This window comes from Protopterus annectens, chromosome 2.part0, assembly GCF_019279795.1.
Source record: "Protopterus annectens isolate FY-2018-M chromosome 2.part0, PAN1.0, whole genome shotgun sequence".
Lineage (NCBI taxonomy): Eukaryota > Metazoa > Chordata > Ceratodontiformes > Protopteridae > Protopterus > Protopterus annectens.
This window is the reverse complement of record NC_056728.1, coordinates 428,698,058-428,724,858: the sequence shown is the minus strand read 5'-3', so window position 1 is coordinate 428,724,858 and position 26,801 is coordinate 428,698,058. Positions and strand designations below refer to the sequence as shown.

Below are 26,801 nucleotides of genomic sequence, written 5' to 3'. Positions count from 1 at the left end.
ACAGTATTCCCTAAGATACAGTCCTTTTCCTCCAAAATGTTCTATTCATTTTGCAAAAGAGGTTGAGATCTCTTGAGCAGTTGTGTATGGTTATGACTGGATTTCAGAATGTGTAACAGTTCTCTGACACAATAGAGTCTGTTGAAGCTCAATACACAAGGCAGAGATCACCTCGCAGTAGCCTGTGTAATACTGAGAAAAGGCCTAAGGCTTTCTGATGATTTCCATGACTTTTACAATTTAGACCCTTGATTTTTTATTGAGAAAGCATTGTGCTCATTTCAGCTGTGACTAGTGTATGGACAGGTACATCCCAGAAGGAGAACTTTACTCAGTGATCAGACTAATGAGTGAGGTGTACACTGAAACAATTACATCCCTAGATCTAGAAACAGCACCTTTAGATATAAACTGTACAGTGAAAAATGACTTGTTTACAACAGGGAACCTTGTCAGAAGGCATTTGTTAGGGACATCCCTCTTGGAGGAGGACATTAGTGTCCTCTGGGGAATTTATGGTGGCAGCAAGTTTGCATCATCTTCAGTCTTGTCAGCCACAAACTTTTAACAGTAGCTGTAAATTTTGTGAAGTAAATGCTAAAGATGAGTGGCACAAAAACAAAACTCTGTGGTGCACCACTAGTGACAGCTGTTTTGGAGGAAGTAGAGCCACCCACCCTAACTTCCTGGGTTCCATATCTGAGCCATTCTGCTATCCAACAACTTACATGGGGATTGTCATTTAGCGGGGAGAGTTTATCTGTGATAATTGAGAGTGGGATGGTGTTGAACAACTTTGCAACGTCTAGATATGTGGAATGCTCTGTTTTGCACTCATCCATTATTTCAGTAATTTTTTCAAACTTTTACAGTACTTGCTCTTTCCGTAATATTTTCACATGCCAATCTTTTTTTTCTATCTCTATATTTATTTCTTTATATGACTCTAACATATTCTTCTACAACTTTCATGATTCCCTATATATCTTTAATGCTCTTAATATCTTTAAGAATCAATTCTTTTATAATATTCTTCTTTATAACACTGAGCTTAAAATAGACTGTTTTTTACCTTTGCTTCTGAAATTGATTGCTCTGTATATTTTTTCAGTTTTTAATATTCATTTCAGAAACATTTGTCTCTTTTTTAATAATTAAAATAAAATATGTTTTTCAAACAATTGCTCACATTGTTGTAGTATGATGTGATATGTTTTATTTTCATTTGAATTAACAATCTTTCTAAAAAATAATCCTGTTTCTATTTTTTAGCAATATTCACCAAGAGGTCCAATAACTCTAATTTTATTTCACACTTTCATATCCTTCCCATAACTTATCATAAATGCCCTTCATCTTTCTAGTGTTGCTTCCTCCTGTTAACCATGTAATACCCATTTATTTTTTATGTTTTTCTACACCCAAGGTACTCCATACCTTATTCAATGATTTGAAAATCCAGCAATGTGTTCCATTTTGCAGTTCTATTAAAGTACTTGCATATATCACACATCAGTTTCTATTGTTAAATGTTTCCTGCTATATGCATTGCTACTTCTTATATATTTATATCCCCACAAGTTTTACCATTTCTTGACACTTCTTAATATCCAGCCCTAGTTTTCCCTTCTGTTTTTTTAATTGTATTAAAATCTCCCACTTTAATTTCCATATGCACACTTGTAAACGTTTTAGGTTTTTCAAGCATTTTTCATCTTTCCACATTAAAAACTGATGTACATAACACTATGAATTTAACTGACTCACTCCTTATTTTAAAATTCACCATCTTCCCATCAAATATCTTAATTTCTTTATCCCTTATTAACTTTCCAGCTCTACCGCATTCTTCTGGACGGAAGTTTCAGACTCTTTCTTCCCCCACAATATTTAAAATTATTTTTTTCTCTAAATTTACAAATCTTGTATCAGTGATTCATATTTCACCACCATGCATCTGCTACTCCATTTTAATATTACCAGTTTCTTAAATCATTAAATTGCTAATACTGAAATGTACAATATATAATTAGCTGTTGTCCTATACACTGTTGTGTGCCTTGCTTTCTCATTCTTTTTATTTTTTAATCTATTTCTACTTTTTCCACCATGATATTCTCTTCTTCACTTTCTCCCTTTGTAAATGCTTATCCATTACTTCCCTGTTTCCAACACTTGAAATGTATTTTTGAATATTATTGGTTCACTTTGTTTAGACTAACACACCATTGCTGCATCCAAATCTTCCATATTTGCAGCGCACTGTCGTCCCCCGCCTTTACGCATACTTCATTTTTATAACATCGCTTTCATTTTCTTTTTCAGCATCTTCACTATTTTTAGATATCCTCTTTCCCTCATTTTATGTATATCATTAAATGTTTTCAGATATTTAATAACTAAATGTTTAAAGCCCCCCAAAATATTTTGATTAATTTCAATGAGTTGTATTTTTTCTGCCCCTTAATTATAATCTTTATAATATTAATGTAATAGCTAAATAACATAGTTTTTAATTTTCCATATGCAGAGAGACCCATGTCTTCCACCCGCTGTCCATGAATCTCTTTCATCAATAGTTTTCTTTATATCACACATAGCAATACATGAATTTTTCTTCAGTTTCTTCCCTTAAAATGCCATTCATTCTGAAGTGAATTATGTACTCTTAGACTACAAGCTATAGTCAGTTACAACAAAAACATTTCGTGGGAATGTCTTGCTCTAGGATTCAGAAATAATTCCCAATGCTCAAATAAAATGCCTACATGAGATAGGTTAAATTACATGACTATATAAAATATAATTCAGAAGTAACATTAGCTTCAAGGAAGTCTTTCTTATTGGCTAATTTCCATGTCTCTGAATCACTCTTTTTTCCTTCTCATGCTAAAATTCATCTCATGGCCTGTTCATCACATTGGCACAGTCATCCATGCATACAGTGTCACACATACATTCAAGATCCCCTCCTTGCACACACACACACACACACACACACACACACACACACACACACACACACACACACGCATATGCTTACAGACATTCATGTACTTAACAGGCATCCGCTTGACATCGAACCCACCCACACTCAATCAGAATCACAGATACACTTACCACTTCACTCCACAATCACACCTCCACAGTTTCCATTCCCTACTAATCACCTTACTATGACCATCAAGGCAGATGTGCACACAGACACACACAATCTCAAAGTTAATTATTAGTTTTGTGCAACAAAACAGGAGGCACCGCATATCATTATAGGTTTCCTTTCCTTTGTCTGAAGCATGTCTTGGCATCCCCTGTTAAGGGATGTATGCAACATTTGACCTCCAACAACTCTTTACCTGTGAAGAAAAAGGATAGGTCTTTCTTAGCAAAAACTGAAACTAGACTTCTCATCTCTGTTTCATCTTGATGTTTTGTGTGGTTACCGAAGGCTTTTCCAAGACATCTGAAGGGGTGGCATAATTTGCACTAAATATATCTAGTTCTACTGGAGCCTAAGACCCTATGTTTTAATGTCATTTTTGCCTCTAGAGTTCCCTTGAAAGGTTGTCCTTGGTTAATCGTAAAGGGCATCTTAATTCAAGACAATGTATGGACAGGGCACCCAGTGGACCCTATTCATTCAGTACTTCCGATCCGACCTGTGGGTCCACAAGCCAATCATCAGATCTGACCCAGCAGCATTATTGCTCCAGCTTCAAATGCCTTTAAGCTTTTCCTTCTCATTATGCATTAGTTCCCAAGTTATCTCAGATCTCGGTTGCTGCCATCGTGTCAGGACGTGGATCTCCTTCAGTCGCCGCTAAGTGCTGCACAGCCCTTATTCAGCAAACTAGTTTTCCTCTATTTTCAATAGCAGTTAGTAGTAATCCTTAGATATTGCTGTAATTATAGCAGTCCTTTCTCTGATCATCCTTTAGACTTTATCTTGTGTGTGTTGTATACTTGGGGGTGCCACATTTGTCTGTTCATATTGACATTTGTGCAATATTTGTCCCCAGATCTTAGGCAGACAAAGGATCTGGACATGACAAAAAAACAAGAAAGCCATCAACAAAGTCTGCTAGCAGAAGGATACAAAGCCTAAAAAGAGATCTTCAGACTCTTCAGGACCCTCCATGACCCTGAAAGCTCCAAGGATAGATGTAACCATGACTTAGATCCCCGCATATGCTCTGCCCCCATATCCAGAGCCTATGGAGGATATTATTGTACCCATGCAAGCAGATATCCAGGGGGCATCTGAAAAGAGATACATTAGGTCTTGTTTCAGCCTCTGTCTACATTATCACTAAGATCCTTCAAGCCATACAAGTGTACAATGGAGGCAGACTGGGAATGTCCGATGAGGAGCTTTCTTAAGATGTAGATCGAAATAGAAGTCATACCTTCTCCTTTTGCACCTGAAAGGAGTTGGTTTAGGTCATATACCCCTGCCACTAACTCCTTCCCTAGTACGTTTCTTGGTTGTTGAGTTTTCAGAGCCAATCTTCCACCTGTGATACGTTACCTTGGAGCCAGCACTCACTACAGCTGTAAAAACTAATAAAAATCATATCTTATTTGTTATCAGAGTGATTCCTGGTAACAAACCACCATGCTGAGACCACAACCCATTCTGGACACAAAAATGTGTGCTATGAGAATTTAAGCAAAACAAAAAATGCAAACACAAGTAAACAGATAAAAAGCGAACTGAAACGCAATAAGAGACGGCTTTGAAATAAGAAATAATTTAATAAATCCAGATAAAAGTAAGCGCTTTCGGCAAAATCAATATTCTGCCTTCTTCAGACAAACAGCAAAATGGAAAATAACACAAAGTTTTATATAAAAGCATTTGTTACAGTCCAATCAAAAGCAAGTGCATTATCTAATTACTCGTATCCAAGGTAACCTTAAAAGGGGATAGTGGATGCCAAATATAACCACAAAGCACATTTTAAAAAAGTGCAGCAGCATATTGCAAAAAAGTATCATGACAAATGCATTTGCAGGAAATATTGGAATGCGTGCTGTGAACTAATAGGTGACACTACATAATTTGATGAGCAATGAACCCACAACCAGCGTAAAAGATTTGTTACTAAAATCATTTCCTTTATAGGAACATAGTTGTGAATATATTAAACACCCTGAACCAAAATGAACCTCCAGGGTACATGCGCATAATTCCGACATGTTGATCCATTAGAAATTACGTGAAAAATTACACCTACACCATAAGTGCCCAAAACTTACTTTAGATATTCTGGTGTAATTAGATGTTGAACAGCGTAAGTTGAAAGTCCCTCATGGAATATAAATGTAATTCAGAGTTGATCTAAATGTAAATAACAACGAGATGTTGATGTTAAAATAATTTAACTGTAATTAGTAAAAATTAAACTAAACCTCGTGTGCACGTGTTACCACACTTCTTAAAAATAAAAAAGCATGAATACCAAAAGTACTATAAAATGTTCATGCTTAAATTTTATCATTACATTTATTATAGATAAAAATAATAATCTAGAAATTGACGAACTTTTATGGCAGATTCGTACTAGAGCCCATCTTATGCCAGGTATTAATGATGCCCTTTCAATCAAATGTGTCCTCAAGTGTCTTTCTTATAATAGGTAATTTAATAATATGTAATAATATCATCATTTCATAATATAAACATTTTTTCATATTTAGGTTTAACAACAAGTTATATTTACACGAATTTTCATCCTTTGTATATAATAAATGTATCTTGTGGGTGATGCCTGGAACTCTGGCTTATGTCACCCATGAGAAGTCCACATAATCAAAATGAGCATGAGTACACCATGCCCAGTCACCAACCCGAAAAATTGCAGAGTGTGTGCATTGGCTGATGAGGCCATGCTTCCTCTAACTGGATATCTGGTGGATCCCTGCAGTATAACTCCACCACTTGTGGCAAAATACTGATCATGTGATGTGCTACACATTGTTATAGTTGGAAGCAGTTACAGCAGGGTGGCCTCTTACAGGGATCACAGATCTCAGAACCACAGGCAGTTGCAGCTGAGACAGATGAAGAGTCAGAAGAGAAGCCAGATGGGGCAGATTTCACACAGCTTCACAACATAACCATACAAGAGTTAATCAGCTACACAGCATTAAAATTATGCACGTACAAATGCCAGTTTGTGGTTATCCATTTATAGGCTGATTGGGCTGTGCATCAGACATTACTCAAGTAACCCAAGTAACAATGTACAAAGGATAGGCACAGTTATCATTTCTGCAGGTGGGGAAGGGAGTACAGGAGTGCATGTCTTTCACAAAAAAGTGTTTTAATGTGAGAGCTGAGATATGGTGACAGAAAGTGTGTCTGTGAGTAGTGTGATAACTGGATTCGGTGGTGGATAACATGAGAAGGGCCTGGGATGGTGGATGTGCTGGATGTTCTGGGAGCTCTGTGCATGCATGCATGCATGTGTGTGTGTGTGTGTGTGTGTGTGTGTGTGTATGTGTGTGTGTACATGTTTGTGTATCTGCAAGGACAAAGACTCAGCATGTGGTGCAGATCTGTGTCTTGTCCTACTGGACAGGTTCAAGGGATACATGACTCAGGGTTAATTGTCCCATGTGCTCACCAACTCTCAGGAGCTGTTTCTGCCAGGAGTTGCAATAGCTGTACCATCACATTGGCTAACTGCTGTTGTGCTACTTGACCATGACTGACATCTACTTGATTATGTGCCAGCATGAGCATGGCCATGAGGTTGGCCTTTCCTGGGTGCAGTCACATCCACAACTGATGTTGCTGTGGAAGTACTATCACTGTGTAAATGGGACATTGCTCTTCTATGGCCAGGTTGGCTAACATATGTAACCATGAAGATGACCAGACACAATGATGGCCCCTCACTACTGATAGATGACCAAGAGAAGACACTGCATGGCATGATGTATAATTCATTCTACCCAAAGAATCCGACATACAAGTTATGCATTTCCATAGGTCAGCATGCACAGGCTGGATCACCCTCACTACTTACGTCATGGTTCTGGTGGAACTAACCTGTGCCTCCATGATGGCCCAGCACATATGTTGGGTGCCAGCTACTGATACGCCATCTTGAGGGGGAAGGGTGGAAACTATACAGCCAACAAGCACTGCTACCCTTGCCCCTATAGCCCATGAGTGCTAGGGGCAGAGTTAGACATCTCTGTACTAGGGACCACCACACTTCCCTAATCTATAGTGTCCACATCAACCTGTCCAATCTCAGATGGTAGTATCCTGAGCATGTGCAGGAATACAAACTGTATCCATACTCTTGAGTAGGTTGGGGGGTTCACACAATCACAATGTATCTGTCCAACACACACTCTCTCTGCGTCCTCCTGACTGTGCCAGATCATCCTTATCATCATCATCAGAGGTAACAGACCCTCCAACATCAGACAGGAGCAGCTCCACAGTACTGTTGCCAGATAATGAATCACCTGTTAATTATACCAAAGCAAAACATATCCATTGTAAGTAGGACTCAGTACCACAACTACACATGCACCTGATATCTTTACAGCTATAAAAATGTATTGACAAGTAATACTCTGGCCATATCTTGTGAAGATGGACACTGAATTTATGTGCTAAATGTCCATGTATGCCAGAAGTGAGACAGCTACTATAAACTATGTGACTAACAGGTAAGAGTGGGAGACGCATGTTGATACCAGGACTTCAGTTGAAAGTCTCTGGGGCCTATCAAGCTCTGCCTTGACATTCAGCACTGCACTGTGAGACGCTATGGAGGTGATATCAATTTTAAGTGAGGCCAGGAACTCCTCTGTCTTTGTGAGGAATGGTTCTGTAGACTGCCCATTACCTGTTGTCCTCCATTACCATGTTAGTGACTTTGCACTATGGGTTGCAGCATGGATCATATAAGTTGCCTGCAGTAGTACATTTCATAATTATGATCCTGTCTACCCATTGCATTGAAATTGTTGACAAGTTCTCACCAGATGTAATCATGGAAGAACTGGCCAGTGGAATGGACTGAAAGAGCCATCTACCATGGAGATGAAAAGCTTCTAGTGCCCAGAAAAAAAAACAGCTTTAAAAGTATAATTTTGGTTTCCTCATTCCTCATTCCCAGGCCAATAATTCAGCAGAGCACAGATCTCAGAATGGTCAAGGAGAAGGTCATCCTGCCAACAGTTGTTCTAAATATGTTAACAAGAACTGAACTTTAAAATTTGACTTGCCATATAGAAATTAGAATTTGTCCTGTTACATCATCATATCGCATCTTGTTACATCATCATATCGCATCTTGTTACATCATCATATCACATCTTGTTACATCATCATATCGCATCTTGTTACATCATCATATCGCATCTTGTTACATCATCATATCGCATCTTGTTACATTATCATATCACATCTTGTTACATCATCATATCACATCTTGTTACATCATCATATCACATCTTGTTACATCATCATATCGCATCTTGTTACATCATCATATCGCATCTTGTTACATCATAATATTATATTGGACTTGATACTCTTTGTCTTGATGTGACAGATTTTACAGTGTTTTAAAACAGCCCTTAAAATTAAACATGTGACATGTAACAGCTGCAACAAATGCATTTGGCATTAGTAAAACCCATGCAAAACTGAGTGAAGCACAAGATTCATATATGGAACCAATAAAGTCTTCAAAAAGATTCAAGCAGGCTAGTACCAACTTCTGACTATGGAGGTATCTAACATTATTAACAAAGACTTGTCAAAATTAGTTAAATCATATCTGCAATACTGACTTCTGTACTAGAGCTGATAAGGACTAGAGAAAGGATAATATTTTTATTTATTTATTTTATTTTTATTTTTACATTTGTTAACCGGGTTAGTCTGTCTGGGTTCTTAGAAGCCCTTTTTCAGCAGAGACCCGAGGAGAAAAGCTCCCCCAAAAAAAAAAAAAAAAAAAAAAAAAAAAGTTTTAAGTAAACAAATAGTAAGAACAAAGATAAACACAGATCACATTTTAAGTATACATACTTCTGAAGTAATTACATAGCATGCAATAAAGGAATATACAGAATGGATGGAAATACAATACAATACATATATGGAAATTTTCACGTAGTATGGCAAGAAACTAAGCAGAAATATGGTAAGACTAAGGTCAGTACATTGCTGAACCAAGGTACTAGGCATGAAGTAAGTAAATATACATATAAAGTTGTGTGAACTTTGGAAGTTAATAAATAAATTAAAGAACAGTAATAAGGGATTATGGGAAATGAGTGTAACATGAGGTAACTAGTATGGAATATGATGAAAAAACAAATGTGTAGGTAGTAGTAAGAGAGAGAGCTAGAAGTGATACAGCTAAGTTAGGTTATCCCTGAATGTTTCTTGGATATTAGTTTAGAGCATGAACATATCCAATTTGATAGGATAAAAGATTTAAGCTGTTTCTTGAAGGCATTTTTGTCTTTAAGTAGTCTAAGGGCTAAAGGGAGTGTGTTCCAATTTTTTGCAACTGAGTGACAACAAAGTATTTTCCCAAAGGTTTTGTTTGGCTTATGAACTTCATGAAAGTATTGATTACTACTTCTTAGTGAGCGTTGAGGAGTATAAAGTGTCAGAGAATTTGCAAGGGATGGGCAGAATTTAGGATTGTTTAGTATATTGTGGGCTATAAGGAGTTGGGATTGAGGCAGTAAGTTGGAAAATTCAGGCCAGAGTAAAGCCTTTAATGAGAGACACTGATGGGATTTGTAAGGTTGATTTGCAGCAAATCTGGCTATTTTGTTATATGTGGTTTTTAGTTTGGATATTAGGTTACTCTGTAGATGGGTAAGAATAGGTGAAGCATAGAGTAGGGATGGTAGAAGCAGGGACTGGGCAAGGGATGGCCTGGATGCACAGGGAAAAAAGTTTTTGTGACGGTAAAGCAGACCTAGTTTTTGGTGTTTTTTTATTGAGCTATGAATGTGATGGTTGAATTTAAGTTCATCATCAATTATTACTCCAATGAGTTTTGTTTGGGTGTGAACAGAAATTTTAGTTCCATTAAGGGATATTCATGCTCATTTGGGGCTTGAAAACAAGGCCACCATCATACTGTACTGGTATCACTGCTGCTGGACCAATAAGAGTCTCTGGTTAAGGAGGTGTTGAATGTTCCCTTAAAAGCATTATCTTTTCAGGTAGGAAATGCCAAATTACAAACACGCAGATGCACAGATATACAAATATATGACAAACAGGCAGACACACGCATGCATGAAATCTCACACACATACACACACACACACACACACACACACACACACACACACACACACACACACACACACACACACACACATCTCTCTGCCACCATACTGAGGGTTCCCTAGCTGAAAGGATAAACGTTTAAGAGAAAACTGAACACCTGTTAGTCCTGAGGTGCTTGTTGGTCCAGTAGCAGTAATGCCAGCACAGTATGCTGGACGTCTTAGCTTTGAATCCCAGTTTACATATCTCTCAACTGTCTAGCTGTACATAGAAAGTTCAGCTTTTTGCCTCATATTTCTGCTCTGTTCCTCATAAAAATTGTGATTTTTCTGGCAAATCACTGCAGATTTAAGTCATTAAATAATGGTATACATTTCAGCTTCAGTCTTCATATCCTCCAGAAAATGCATGCAGACACAAATCCTGTAATTCAAGCACCTTTCTATGTTTATAAGAGCAATATTTAAAATCTGTCCATTTTTGGGCCTGTGTCCCAATTATTATTTTAGCCCTTGTTGAGATTTCTTGCATGAAGAGATTCAGAGGTAGACTCCCAAATGAGAGCTACTATTATTGTTTCACTTCTATGATTCTAACAGTGTCTAAGCAGAGGACTTTTTCTGTATTTGTAAGTGTACAGGTTTGCAATTTGACCTTAAAATAATTTTAAGGGAGGAAAACAAATACAGTTTTGCAGCACTGGGAACTGATTCTGATTAGTTTATCACATAATCAAAGAAAGGTTGACATTAATAATCTGCATTTGTCGTCATCAAGACCCTGTGAAAAAGGAATAGCACAGAGCAACCTGTGACTGTAATGTGATGCTGCATTAATAACAAAATCAGAGCTACCAGCTGCCGAGATGGCATGACACAAAAATCAGAAACATAGATGATAACAAGAGTGTTTCTGTTATATATTGTACATATTTTAAATTAATAAAAATGTTCTTAAAAATAAGAAAGATACTGTCTAAAAAATGTTTGCCATTTGCTTAATTGACAAGAAGCATGTGCTCCTATAAAAATTCCATTAAAGATGGCATGCATAATTCAGTAAACCATCCTTTGGTTCCATTATGTGGGCAACTAACAAAGTCTGTTTCTAAGAGATGGTCAGTAAAAGATTTAAAACTTCTGAGCAAGAAGACGGTCTCCCTGCTCACATAAATCATGGAACATTCCACAGGCAAAGTTTAAGCCAGTTCTTTCACCTCAAGTAGTAGCCAGACTGTTCCAACTTGTAAGCAGACTACTTCTGATATCTTACATACTCTTTCTATGCATAAAAAGAGGTGGCTATTGTGGGAAAATTACAACATGGTCATTCCTTTAGTTAATGTGCATGAAAAAAAACAAAACAAACAAAAAAACAGTAACAATACAAATATGTAACTATACTACAAAAATGCACTAATAACATTGAAACAAAGTGATTTCTAATTGTAGTATGAGTGTGTAAATATATGTGTTTATCCTTTATAGGGTTCCTGTCATATGATCAAAGTCTTACACCTTCGAATCATTAAAGAATGAACTTTAATGATCGAAGTTGTAAAACCTTGAAGCATATAACGGAGATCGCCATAGAGCACGGAAAGGGAAGATTTCCCTTTACTGCACTGTAGTGCAATCTCGGAGTTGGTATATTTAAGTAGCGGGGGGGGGGGGGTTGCAAGAGCGTTTTTGTTTTTACTTTTTTTATGTGTGTTCAAAGTTTAAAGACTTCAGTCATTAAAGTTTGTCCTTTAATGATTCGAAGTTTTGGAACTTCGATCATATCATATAGACCCGTGTTTATCACAGTGTCTGTAATTAGGTTGGTATATCTATAAAACAATTTGTGTAATGGCAAACTGATGTGTCAGAATTTATTACATTTATTTGCTTACTTCATTTGCTCATTGCTTCCATTGTAATGAATTGATCCATTTTAGAATCACTGTACCATTATAAAGGTGGTAAATCTACTCATTTATCAAATTTTAGGTCTATATTATCCCCTTCTGTCTAATATATATTAAAAAAATGCATCCAACAGCAAATCTTACAACATCATCTCCAAGAAAATCTATTAAATGTCACCCAACATGAGTTCTGACCCTACCTTACTACAAAACCTGCAGTGGTTGCCTCTTTAAACAACATCATCAAATCTAGAGACAGAATAACAACCAGGTCTCTTTCCTGTTTCTAGATCTCCACAAAGCCTCGGACACTGTCTCTCATTACAAATTTCTTTCTAAAATGTCTGCACCTGGTCTATCTAATGCATCACTTAACTGGTTCTGTAGTTAACTTTCTAACTGACAACAAGCTATCAAATGGCTCAGTACATACTCCTCTTTCTTTCCAGTTAATACTGGTATGCCACAAGGCTCTATTCTTGGAAACCTCCTCTTTAACATATTTATTGATGAATTGTACACATCCACCCAACAGGCTTCCCTCATAGATTCATAGGTAGGTACTAGGCTATCAGCCCAAGGGCTTACGTAAACCTAGCCAACAAGGTTCCCTGGCTTACGCCATCCAAGAAAGTTATTTTCTTGTGCCACTGTTGAGCAGAGACACAGAAGTGATCCCCGGGATGTATTTCCTATTTCCCATCCACTCATTAAGATTTTTTGAAGAGTGCTAATGAAGGACTTTGTTTGACATAGATGGGTAGCCTGTTCCAGAGTATGTGGAAGTCTCTGGGACAGGAATCTATCCCTCCAGCATGTCCTGTTTATTGTGGTGACAAGGTTTAGGTCCCTAGATCGTTTAGCTTGGAGTGATTGGGATTTATTTAGGTGTAGCATGTCCAACAGCTCTGGGTTTGACATAGCTTTATATGTTAGGCAGAGTTCACCTCGGAGTAGGCGATATGCTACGGAGTAAAGCTGGAGTTTTTTGAGGCAGTCAGTGTAGGGCATTTGTTTGAGGCCAGTAATCCTCTTTGTGAGGTACTTCTGTGGCTTTTCCAGCTGCTGCAGATGTCTTGTGATGTACATTCCAAAAGGGGCGTTGTACTCTATAATGGGTCTAATGAGTGTTGAGTAGAGGGGAACAATGACCTCTTTTTTTCTGGATAAGAACCCTTTTATGATGAGGTGTGTCACGTAGAAGGACTTCCTGACTACTGTGACGATGTGACTATCAAAAGAGAGACTACTTTCCACCTGGGTCCCAAGGTCTCTTATCACGCATTTGGTGTTAAGTAGATTGCTGCCTATGTGGTAGTTCATGGGTTCAGAGTTTTTACCAAAGGGAATGACACTGCACTTTTTGTAATTGAGCTTGAGGCCATAGCTCTGACACCAGGCATCTGTCTCAGCGAGGTCCTTCTGTAGAATGTCCGCATCATACACTGATGATTCCACTCTCATCGGCTCATCAAATAACCTTCCTCACTTACAGTCCATTATTCAAAATGCCTTCAGCTCCATCAAAAACTTGTGAAAAATGAGCTTTTACCAAACCCTTATAAAACTAAGCTACTTCTCTTTCTACCTAAATTTCTAATATCTCTCAAAATACCTTCAAAATATCTTCTCTCAATCACACAGAAACTGGGGTTGTATCACATACCAAGTTAGTATATTTTGCACATTCAAAATGTATAAAAAAATACATCACAGACTTGGTATTTTCTACAGGTCAAAAAATGCCTTACCAACTCCTTCAGTTACACTTACTAACATATACCTTCTCTGTTTTCTGCTAATTGCCTCATTAATTCTTACCAATATTCAAATCTCACTTAGACCAAAACTAGAGCTGTGCTATAACAAGGTAGCCAGATTTTTAGCCAGTCTGTCATATAACACTCATCAGTGCTCTGGCCTCAAATCATAATTGCCCCATTTTCTTAGTTATGCCCACCTTCTTTTGCCCACAAAATTATAAATAATCCATAGCATTGCCCTTTCATCAGTAACATTCTCAAAAAGTATCTTCCAAATCATCTACTTTGCTCATCTGAAAAATAGCTTCTTGAAATCCACAGACCTAAAAAAATAGGACAAAGTTTAAACTATAACACAGTATCCAAAGCCTGGAACAAGATTGTTTTCCACATCAGAGCAATAAATACTAATATTCAAATATACCTTAAAAGATTACATTCTTAATACCAGGTTCTATACGTTCCTTTCTCCAGGGTAAGTGTGACCCACCGTTTCCCTTTCCTGTATCTTTCTCTTCCATTCTTTCACTTTTCCCTCTCTTCCATCACTCCCTTCATCTCACCCTAATTTATATCTAATTTTTTCCTACTATTCTGATTTCTTCTACTTTTACTTCTTCTCTGACTCACCTTCTTCTGCTTCATGTGGATCACTTTTAGACTATAACACTCTTTCTTACTTTTAATTTTATGGTTTCTGAATCTCCTTGCCGCTTCTTTTACTGTTTAGTTCCACATATTTGCTTTATATTCCTAATGTATGCACTTAAGTATGCATCTAGTTGCAAGTCTAATTCTGCTGACAAAATGCTGTTTGGTCTCATTTGTATAAATTCTTCTTAATTTTGTTGTGAAGTCCTCCACTGCTTAAATGTTATCAATGTAATATTTGCAGTGCAACTGCGTTTTGATCTGTGGAACATTTCTTCCCGGGCCTCCACTGAAAATGGAATTTATACCCAATCGGACTTTCCCGGTAATCCACTTTCAAATAAATAACTAAAAAAGTGAGAAAATATTCCTTTTTCATGAGTTTATTTCTTTCATTTACAGGAAAAAAATGTATTTATTGCCTGTTCTGTATGGACTGCAAGCTATTCTCTTTTGTGATAAGAAGTGCAGTTCAGTGCATTTCTTAAACCAAAATATTCTCTTGTAAAATGGAATGGCACCATGAATATTTCTATGCCCTGATTATTTGAAATACCTATAACAAAAACAGACTTCAGTGAGAAGGTCACAAAGGAAAAGATCACAAAGTGGATGTTATCAAGACAAAATGGACAACATTGAGGGAGAATCAAAACATTATTTACTTCCAAGAAAGATATGAATTTTCCCTGATAGAGAGAGAGATTTAATATCAATATTTTTACCGTGGGTAAAATGTAATTATTTTCTACCCAAAGATAGTTAAGATTATGCCTATATTATTAATTTTATCATGTGTTGGGAAACCTCAAAAGTGTGCCTAGTTTGCACTTCTTCTCATCATGACTAGTTCAAACACTACTTGCAAATTAGTTAGTAAAAGATTTTTTTAACTTCATTCACTGTCTAGCTACACCTACCCAGAACACCTTTTTGTCTGGTTTGAGAAAAAATGGACAGCTGAATGGATTGATTCAGTGATAACCCATTGGCTACCATAGGCAGAGAACAGGAATTTGTTCTCACTGACACCTTACCCAAGTAGAATCCCGTATGTGGCTCTTTGCGTATCAAAGACTACAGTTCAGAAATGTTTCTGGCCTAGATAACTGCAATAAATGTTTTTTTTTGTTTTGCTGAACTTATGTACTCAAAAGGAGGAAGAGTTGATTTACAAAATAAAAATCCCAAACAAGAGTGATGAGGTATCTTTGAAGCCTTAAATGCAGAATATCTTCCAAGAATTGTTCCACATCTGTTTGAGAAGTTATAGCTGGGCCCAGAGGCAAATAGAAACAGTAAGCAAACAAACTTTAACAAAGAACCAGATTAAGACAGTATTAAATAAGTAAGTCAATATTTTTTCCATTTATTAAATAGATACTAAGTACATCTCTAACACTTTTCTCCCATGACATGGCCACTATGGTCAAATAAATGTAATTTATTCTTACTTTGGTCACCAGGTAAGGCTAAGATAAAACACATCTTGTATACTGTGCTGATATTTAATTATATTTAGGTTGACAACATCATAAAAACTTTGTCTGTAGGTTAAACATATACTAATCAATCATCTACATCCTTGGCTCTTCAACAGTCATTAAAATTCCTCCTTAATCCTTGTTATTTACAATATTTGCTAAAACTGAAATAAGTTCATATACTACAGACACAAAATATAGATACACTGATATCCTCAAAGCACTGTATCCCTCATTAAACAAAAACTCCAAAAATTAAAACCAGAAACACATATACTTAAATACTAAGCACACCAAGACCACATTTAGCCCATTTGTTACATGTTCAAATTTCTGTACTTATGTGACTTGCAGATATTACCTCCTTAGTCATATTATGGACCTCCTGAAAGAGTAATCATTGCCAGCTATGAAGGCCAGAGATTCTATGGCCAGTTATCTTTCAGTGTACCTTGATCCTTCTGTATTCCAAAGAAGACAGACCTTTTTCTCTGGTCATTATAGTGATTTTGAGGGACTTCCTGATAAAGTAGTGCTCATGCATTTTGGCAGCAGAATCCATCCAGAAAAAGATGATCACTCTCTCTCTTTTTTCTCCTTCTTCTGAATAGTGCTGTCCCTTCCTTTATTTGGCTGCCATAGTTATTCTTGAAAATATTATGATTCACCCAATTTGCAAAATGGAAGACAGTTTTTCAGCAGCTTAGCCAATACCAGATGATTACAATTTATGATGTCATATTTGAATACATTATACACTTTAGGAGCCTGTAATGCATAACTTTATCACTTGGAAGAGAGGAAGAAATTGAGGATACTGAGGGTTCTAAATTTAGTTAAATAACCCTTCTAGAAGCACAAGGCTGTATTAATGTGTCAGTGTGACAGAATGCAATGGACTATTAAAACAGCATGCTGGTGTCACAGTACTCGAATGTGGTTACACATTTGGCCTAAGTAATTTATCCTGTCTGTTCAACTGTACAACAGAGACAATATAATAAAAAAGCCATGCTATTCCTTACTTGGTACTGCTTCTTTTTAACATAGATACCCACATTTTAAGAATAACCACCAAAATTAATTTCTAGAGGATGAACTGAGAGAGAGTCAATTACAAACTTAGTTACTCAGCACCCACTCTGAAATTTTACTTTAGTTAATGCATCCCATAAAGCTTTGGCCAACCACCCCAGTCGTTTTTTTTTTTTTGTCAGGAAGGGCTAAGTGACTAAAGTTTAAAGGTTTAATATCAAAAGTTTAAAAAGTTCAACTTCTTGAAGTTCATACACATAACCACATATTCCATTTTAGCATTTAAATTAAAAATATTCCGCTTGGGTTTAGAAATTTACATTATTTTCTTTTACACAATGTCATTAAATGTCACCCATAACAAAACTAGTTATTTCTTTACTCACTTGTGCAAGATTTCCAGTTAGATTTGTCTGCTTGTGTGTGTTGCATTGATTTATTTGTTATATGGCAAATTTAATCAAGATTTATCATTAAAATGGACTAGTAAATGAAACAGGCCATATAAATAAAGCATGCCTTGAATATTTTCAAATATTGTACAGTTTTCTCTTTCTTTTATGAGCCATGACAAATTGAGAATCATTGCTTTGTGTTAGTATTGTAATTCTGTGCCTTATTTATACTGAAAACTGGTACATGTAATGCTTTAATGATTCCTTTTAAAAGTATTTTTCTGACTCTTTTTCCTAGTCAGCGATACTGTAAGGGATGGCAAAACTACAGATCTATTTTGTGTGCCTATATATTAAAGTAACTCTCGAGTCCTTATTCAAACTGCTGAACTGTATAGCTTTGTAAAGTGAAATATGGAGGTATTCCATACTGAGATCTTCTAGGTTAGACCTATAAGCCACTAATATGCTGTTTTCAACTTCTTTTTTTTTTTTGAATATGATTACTATTAAACAAATATTTTGCATCTTATCAGCAGGTAAATCCACTTAATGTTCTTTGTGTGCCAGTTCTGAACATACAGAGAAGTGACTTTTTTCTCCACGTTGAGAATGGATTGATACTGGACCACCTTAAAATTCCATCAGAGTGTCTCATTTTCCGAGATGAAATTGATCTGCAGCAGTTAAACAGAGAAGGAAAGCTAATCCTGACACTCCTCAGCAGTAATGTATTAACAAGGTAATATATTTTACATAAAAGCTTATATGCTTATGACTTCTTGCTTCACTAAGAGACACTATTTCTGGGAAATTTAGGCACAAATTAGTTTGCTCAGTGACTTCTTGCAGTGCATTATCCAGTATACAGTTAACTCATTACATCTGACTGACACCTCCAGGTGCATCTGCAGTTGACTCCTACTGATGTCTCTAAGAATCAGATATTGCTTGTTCACATTTGCATCAATAATTCCAAAACCATGTTATGTACGAGGTTTTAAAAGGTTTCATCTTAAAGCTCACACAATGTCAAACTCACATGCATTAATATTTGGCCTGTGTTTAGTGCAGGTAAATACATATTAACTGTTGTTTTTAGGATATTAATTTATATAGCTATAATTTTCACATTTTTCTAAATATCTCAGGAAACCAAGTCACACAGACATAACTCCTTAGCCTTATATGAAAGCTCTCAGCCAGATGAATAAAATGCTGGTGACAGTATGTGTAACTTGAGTGGTTGCTGAGATATTGTAAGCTGTTTATAAAATATTACAAATTTAATAGTTAATGTGTTTACTGTGACTTATAAAATTTGGTTTAAGACCTAGAACCCAAAGAAAACATAGTTTGTGCTGAAGAGTTTTCCATTTATACTTCTTGTGTAACACCTATGGTTCCAGAGGTATGAACATTTGTTTGAAATGTGAGGACGTAATTTGATTCTGTCAAAAGGCTTAGGCTCAGCCCATTGGAAGTTACAATGTAAACATCCTGAGCTCCATTGGAGTGAATGAGTTTAAATATTCTTTATACTGGTAAATTCTGTTTATACTTTTCAAATGTTGTAATTACTGAAACAATAGACCTTAAATATTTTTATTTTTAATTGTGGAGAAATCAGAACTTTTTTAGCAGTATAGAAAATTAAAAAAAATTGCTTTTGGTAGTACTTCTTCTTTGCTTGTCCCTTCCTCCTTTTTCAAAACAATGTAAATGAAAATTATTATTTAAAACATTTTGTACTTGATATTGCTCGGTGGACAAATCCTTACTCTTTAATCTGTACAATTTTTTTAAGACTCCTGTACTCTTTAAGGAGATATATTGCTATACTCTTTGTACTGATTAAGGGGCAGATTTCTGTACTAATTAAGGGACAGATCTCCTTACTACTACTGAGACATATTCCTTAAAGGGACAGATGTCCTTACTGCTTCTGAGACATATTCCTTAAAGGGACAGATCTCCTTACTGCTTCTGAGACATATTCCTTAAAGGGACAGATCTCCTTACTGCTTCTGAGACATATTCCTTAAAGGGACAGATCTCCTTACTGCTTCTGAGACATATTCCTTAAAGGGACAGATCTCCTTACTGCTTCTGAGACATATTCCTTAAAGGGACAGATCTCCTTACTGCTTCTAAGACATATTCCTTAAAGCTGCAAGAATCAAGATAGCTCTTTTTATATTTTTTCTCTTTTATACAGCTATTGGAAAGAATCAACATAAGACACTGTTCCTATTTTTATACATTTTCTTCCAAAAGATTACTTGTCTAATTTAAATTTACTTGCAAGGGGAAGTTGGGGCAAGGGAGAGGAATTGCATAGGATCTTTAAGATTGAGACACAACATACACTCTCGATGACAAACTGTTATACCTTAATATTTCTGGATGTGAATTATTGTTGACAGGTACCAAAGAAAACCAAAAACCTCAGTGTTTTAGTAATATCAGGACTGTTAGGAATATTTAAAAAAAAATCTGGTTTCCAAATGTTTTTGAGAAAAGACTGGCTGATACAAGAAAAAAAGTTTGTGTAACCATTCATTCTTAAAGCTATCATCCTTTTTAGCTGTCTGCGTCACAATAAGTCACACATTTTAAGGTTTCCAATTCACTTTCCCCGTTTTGCTCATTTATAAACTCACCATACTGGGATTTCTAGCATTAGTCACGTTAAGTGATTTTTATAAAAGAATGGTGGTATTCATAGTTCCATTAGCTAAGCATAGTGTGGCTATACCTATATGGAAATATAGTGAGTGCAGGTTATTTGTGATGATTTTGGCAGTGTGAACGTTTGTGCTAGGAAACACCTACTTTTGTAAACTGCATAAAATGGAGAAATAATGGATTAGTTATATGGGAATTAATACATAAAATGCAATGTCTCAACTGACTTCAGACTTCTTCCAAAATTCTACATGAGCAAGGCTGTGATCAAGCCTGCTAAACTAATGACAAGCAGTTAAGGCAATCAGTTCCCAGTACAGCTATTTAGAATGAGTTTTAAGTTTTAAAAAATATAAAGGGGTTTATATATTCCCTATAAGAATCTCCTTATGTGGACACCATGACTGTTTCTTTGAAAGGTCTGAAAGGGGTAGATAGGAAAGATGGAAATTAGGGAGACATATTAAGAAACACATAGAAGGAAGACATCAAAAGAGTTATGCTTGAGCAAGTGGGAGAGGAAGGTTTCTTTGTTTTTAATTGGGGATAGACCACGTTTATTTTTCAATTTTTATATTTATATAGTAGGTTGGTTTGGGAAGGTAGTTGGGTAGATGATGTAGGAGAAAGAGGATTAGAGAATGAGGGACGTGGAAATGAGTTGAAGACAAGCCCACTCCGGTTCACAGGACCTTAAATGATTTCACTGTCTGATGGTTGTGCAGTGTATGAGCCTGATGTTGATGGTGCAGAAGCCTGCAGTGGCTCAATAATCAGAGCTGACTGGGGCATCAAGTCTTGCACCCACTGAAAAAGGTCCTGCATGGGCTGAAGTCGCCTCTTCACTGCCCATACCACCACACCTGCTACCAGGTCCTAAATCTGATGTGCCTCAGGGCTTACCAGGCTACAACACATCATTGTGTCTATAGGAATATAGCTATCACCTTAACCCTGTCAAGATGTCCCTTGGCAGCAGAGACCTAGGAGGAACATGACTGGGCTGCTCCTGGGCTCTTTGAACCCCTGAAAAATTTAACATAAATGAGAGAGAAAGGAAAAAGAAATGAAAAGTAAGAAAAAGAAAGAGGGAAGGTAGAGAGACCCACAAAATACAGACAATAAATTCATATATAATTTGGTGTTGCATCAGTATATACTTTACTGACTTTGACTACTTAGCAATTAATAAGCAGGTGTAAAATACTAAATGGAATTACATTTTTACATGCAAAAAATTACAAATAGGCACTTAACCAGGTGTAAAATATGAAATACATTTTACAGTGAGAATATGTTCTGCAATATGGTAGTGATATGAATCAAATAAACAAGCTTAAGATATGAAATGATAATACATTTCATAGTAAAAATATTCTGCAATATGGTATTTAAATGGGTTGCCTAGAATGGCCACTGGTAGCACATTATTTCTGCAATTATATTTCATTATTATGTTTGAATGATTGCTTAAAAACATTATTTTCAGTTCATATTCAACAGAATACTCTGCCTAATCATACATATTGATTTCAGAAGCATGAGTAATGTTTGTGTACTTATGAGCACTCCTGGTTAATCTTTCTATTCTTTTTTGGGCCTGATTTTGTTTATAATTTATCTCCTCTTCAGCTATAGAAAGAACAAAGGAGAAGCCTGGCTCTTCAACTATTTTATACGTGTATGTATATCTGTCTTCTGTACTTCCACTTAGTAAACAGTACAATATGCCTTTATATACTACATGCAAATTTCTAAAAAGGAAAATGATTTATGTTTATTCTGTGACATTTTTTACTTCATTACTACTTTTTATGAGCTTTGTTTACTGCAAGTAAAAGAAGAAAGATGACATGACTTCCTCAGTTTTGTTACATTTGTTCTGTCTCCAGCTTGTCTTGTTAAGAGATGGGATACAATTTACAATTTTTGCATTGCTGTACGTTTTAAGTTAAGTGTCTGCTTTGCAGTATGCCTTGCATAATTTGCCTGTGCTTCCTTGAATATCAACAAGAGCGGCTTTAAGGAAGAACGTGTTTAATTACAACTTCTGTACAGGTTGTTTAGTTTCTATTTTGCCCACTACGTCCCACTCTGGTCAGTCAACTTCTATGTATAGCAAGTAGTTTGGAAATAATGACTGTCTTACAAAGGTATCTCATTAAATTGATTTGTGGCCTGTGTGTGTGTGTGTGTGTGTGTGTGTGTGTGTGTGTGTGTGTGTGTGTGTGTGTGTTTGTGTATACATATATATATATATATATATATATATATATATATAGCCAGATCGAATTGTACAGATAATTCTATAATTTGTAAATATGAATGTTGAACTTAAAACAATGTGGCAACATTGCCATTTGCTGTAAAGAAAGCTAAGTCAAGCATTTCTTGTTGGTCCTTTGAAATTAAAATTACTTTATGTCTGTTCCTTTGAAGTTAGAATTTGGAGTCAATGAGTCTGAAGTAAGCATCCTGCCTATTGTGTTAAGGCTAAAGTTAATGACCAGAATTTACATGTGGATTGTCTTTTATTGCTCTAAGTGTAAAAGAATGTAAATTCAGTTTCTGTTAGCCTGGGAGCACCAGGAAGGTGTAAAAAGATGATGTAATGTTTAGAAGAACTGGAGTTTCAATTTAAACAGTGAGAACCAGAGATTATAAAGCATTTTGCCTTGACTATCCAACGCACAGCACTCTGCCTTGCTGTATAGGTAAGTTATTTTAGAAGTGTATTTTCTTGTAGGAATAGCAAGAATTAGAAAGTTTAGACTAAATGGTTTTCTGTGATGTCAGAACTGTACTACTGATTTATTTTAAGTATTTCTGTGTGATCTCTGAATTCTCTTGACTAGCACTGACAGTGTAGTAGAAAGTATTGTCTTGTGGTTTTAATTATTTATTATTAAAGATTTTAAAACATTTTAACTGTGGCTGGTTTGTGTAGAGATAATTTAAGCTCTTTAGAGTACTTGTATGCCTTTGGCAAAATTGTACAAAGCCACTCCTATAGCTGTAGCCCTGGGCTATACTACACTTGGATAATAATTTTGCACAGTAATAATTGATAAATATTAGCTGTGTGGTGTCAGTAATTACTACCATATAGTCTGGGTAAAAGGGGTCACAGCTGGAGAACCTGTGCCAGCCTTCCTCAGAAGTGTCTGTGTGGCTGTGTAAACTCTTACCTCAAGGTGTGTTTGTGTCAGCTACTTGGGCAGGGACATGAAGCACTGGTTGGACAGAGAGGGTGCTGGATATTTTAGCTTGCCCAGCTAGGCTGAGATCTGGACCCTATAGCTGTGCCGGTGGGGAGTCGTATTGGGGTCCTGGGGAGCAAGGGAGCGACCAGCCCCAGACTGACTGTGATCTCTGTGTGCTCTTAAGGGAAATTGCACTTTACTGTGTGTATTTGTTTTCCTTTCCTCATATATGAGACGCTCTCTCTGGTGTTATTGGTAAGGACTGAGACTCCTTGATTGATGGGCCAGGGCACAGGCGTAATATATATATATAGGTGTATGTGTATACATACATGTATATATATATATATATATATATATGCGTGTGTGTATGTGTGTATGTATATATATATATATATATATATATATATATGTATGGATTTGCTTCTATAATTCAAAATACGTAAGATCGAATTTCTTAAACATGAGACAAAAATATCAGAAATGAACAACTATGAATTCTAAGAAAGCTGAAACTTTGAAACAACGAAGCAAGCAATGTGCATGCCTGTAAGGTACAGGATGACTTCAATAGACTTAGCGCAAACAGAAAAACAAATTTCTACATTAATAAACATAACTAAAAAAAAAACTTTTCTCATGTTTTTGGAGGGAGGCAAGCTGCCTTGCATTCCCACCCCCCCTGAAAATTATTTATACTGTTACAATAGGAGGTAATGCCAGCTGTGCCAGGAGAAGCAGGGTAGTAAATGTATGACTTGTGCCAGCACAGCTAGCTGGAATTTTGTAAATAATTATATGCTTGTGCTGTATTTGTGAGGTTTGCTTGTGTTAAAATGTATCAAGTAAACCCCGCTGGAATGAAAAAAAATGTACATGTATTATTGTAACTGAATTAAATGTATATGTTTTAATAGAGGATACTGGGATAACAAGGGTTAATCAGCTGGCTTATTTTAAGTAAAATAAGGGAAATGTAAATGAGCTGCTAAACCATTAAAATGGCATCCCATAGTGCTGAATAGGACTGGAGATGTTAAGTCTGGAAGAAGTCTATTTTCATTAGCTCAGTAAAAAGAGGGGAAGCCCCAGGCACTGCCAGAAACATTTAAGATGTGTATTGTAGCTGTCTATGCTAAATTCCTGTCTCAGCTTAAAAGGGGGTTACTGTGAGAACCTAGAGTCAGGTGACCAGATGAGGTCATTCTGCAAGCCATCTTGGATATTATATTTTACAGGTAGTAAACTCTGAGGAGGGAGTATTCTGTTTTGAGGAACCTTACTAGAAAGACTGCTCACATATTTCATTGTGCCTTGCTCCATCAAGTAAGTTATTAGGGAATAGTAATTTTCCTAGATTCAGCTAGGAATATCGTGAAGCTTAGTTTAGATATTGTTTTCCTTTATTTGTCTGAGTCTGTCCATCAATGTTCTTTTCAATAATTCCTAAGATCTGAACTCTGTGTTTTACTGTGAATATATGTTCAGTATTTTCTTGGGCTAATATTATTTATTATTGAATATATTTAAAACTTTTATTGCAGTTGGTCTTGTAGAAAGTATTTAACCTTTGAGAGGGGTTATATTTATTTGGTGACACTATGTGGGCCACTCCAGAAGGCCTAGCCATCTTGGTCAACTGCTACCATTTATATTAGTACTAATATTACACTGTATAATTGGATACCCTTTGTTAAGGGATTTAGAGTTGCTGATTGTGGAGTGTCTTTTGGCAGTAATAACTACTTTATACTCTGGGCAGAAGGGGGCACAGCAGGTAAATCTGTTTCAGCCTTTCCCTGGTGTGTGTGTGTATGTGTGTGTGTGTGTGTGTGTGTGTGTGTGTGTGTGTGTGTGTGTCTGTGTGAGAAATCAAATCTCTCAGTGTGTGTGTGTGTGTGTGTGTGTGTGTGTGTGTGTGTGTGTGTGTGTGTGTGTGTGCCACCTACATGGAGCAGGGACACCAAGCACTTGGCTTACAGAGAGGGTGCTGGAGGTCTTGGCTTAGACACTCGGCTAAGGGCCTGATCCTACAGCTGTACAAGTGGGGTGTCTTATTGGAGACCTGGAGGGAGACAGATATAGAGGAATCAGGACCCTGAACTGAGTGTGTTTCCTGTGTACTCTTAAGGGAAATTGTGCTGGATGCAGAGAGGTCTGCATCTGTATATACTGAGTGTATCCAAGTGCATGTCCCTCTCCAGTTTCATTGATGAGGATTCAAGCTCCTTGATTTCTGGCCCAGCATGAGAACATCACTGATTGTTTGGCAGTGGTGGGACCATCACTCGTCATGTATTAGTTGACAGTGGTGGGAACCATCATACATCACATACTGATTAGCAGTGGTGGGACCATCACTCATCACATATACCAACTCTGAGATCGCACTATACTGGGGAAAGGGGTTAACTTCCAGATCCTCACTGTATTGAGATCTGTATTCAGAATCAGTAAACATGAAAAATATCTCTCTTACATATTAACTTACACTGAAGAAGATGACTTTCTGATTTTACTGTGATTTCTATTGAAATCCTCTGATGCCTTCTGGACATGCGCATTGCTTGCTTCATTGTTTCAAAGTTTTGGCTTTCTTAGAATTCATAGTTGTGCATTTCTGATGTTTTAGTCTTGTGTTTATGAAATCCAATCTTATTTATTTATTTTATTTTATTTTACATTTGATTACCCGGAAAGTCCAGTTGGACACAAGTCTTTTTTCAGTGGAGACCTGGGGAGAAAAGCTCCACATAGTGCATCAATTACATCAGTTTAACAACATTTAATTAACTTTGTATATACAGTGTATTATAGGTACAACACTACATAGTTTCTACAAGCAAGATACTTGTACAGTTCACTAAAGAATCAAATTATAGTACATGATTTTAGGCTAGTGAGACAGACATTACAGTGCATAGGGCAAATAAAGAGAGATAGATACAACACTGTACAACTTCAGTAGAGTACAAACGTGTTTTTAGGTTAACTGTTCTCCTTTATAGTAAGAGCTATATGAATCTATATTATGACTGGTGTTAGTGTCAGGGAGGTAGAGGTTTTAGTATCTTCTGAAAGGGACAGTTTAATCAGGAACTGTGTATGGGCACAGCCAGTTTTTGGATAAGTGAGATTTTAGCATTTTTTTAAATTGAGACAAGGCTACAGTAGATGTAATGTTAGGAGGTAGTGCATTCCAGATTTTGCCTACATAATCCGAGAAGAGGGATTCCCCAGCTAGGTTTTTGGCTGTATTTACCTTTATGAGGGTTTTGTTGGTGTAACGTAGAGCTCTAGCACCGGAGTAATACTTTTTGCAGGGCAGATGTTTTCTCTGCCTGGTAGAAGCTTTTGTGGGCCATGGTTAATTGTTTGAAGAGTA

The 26,801-nt window shown here is 36.5% G+C and overlaps 1 protein-coding gene across 1 annotated transcript in view; it reads left to right on the top strand.

The window, feature by feature from the left end:
- Positions 1–26,801, top strand: part of LOC122792743 (protein prune homolog 2-like) — a 1,725,151-nt gene that overhangs the window by 657,060 nt on the left and 1,041,290 nt on the right. Inside the window, exon 3 of the mRNA XM_044060323.1 lies at positions 18,062–18,267. Within this exon, the coding sequence (XP_043916258.1) occupies positions 18,062–18,267 (206 nt within the window). The remainder of the gene's footprint in view (positions 1–18,061; positions 18,268–26,801) is intronic.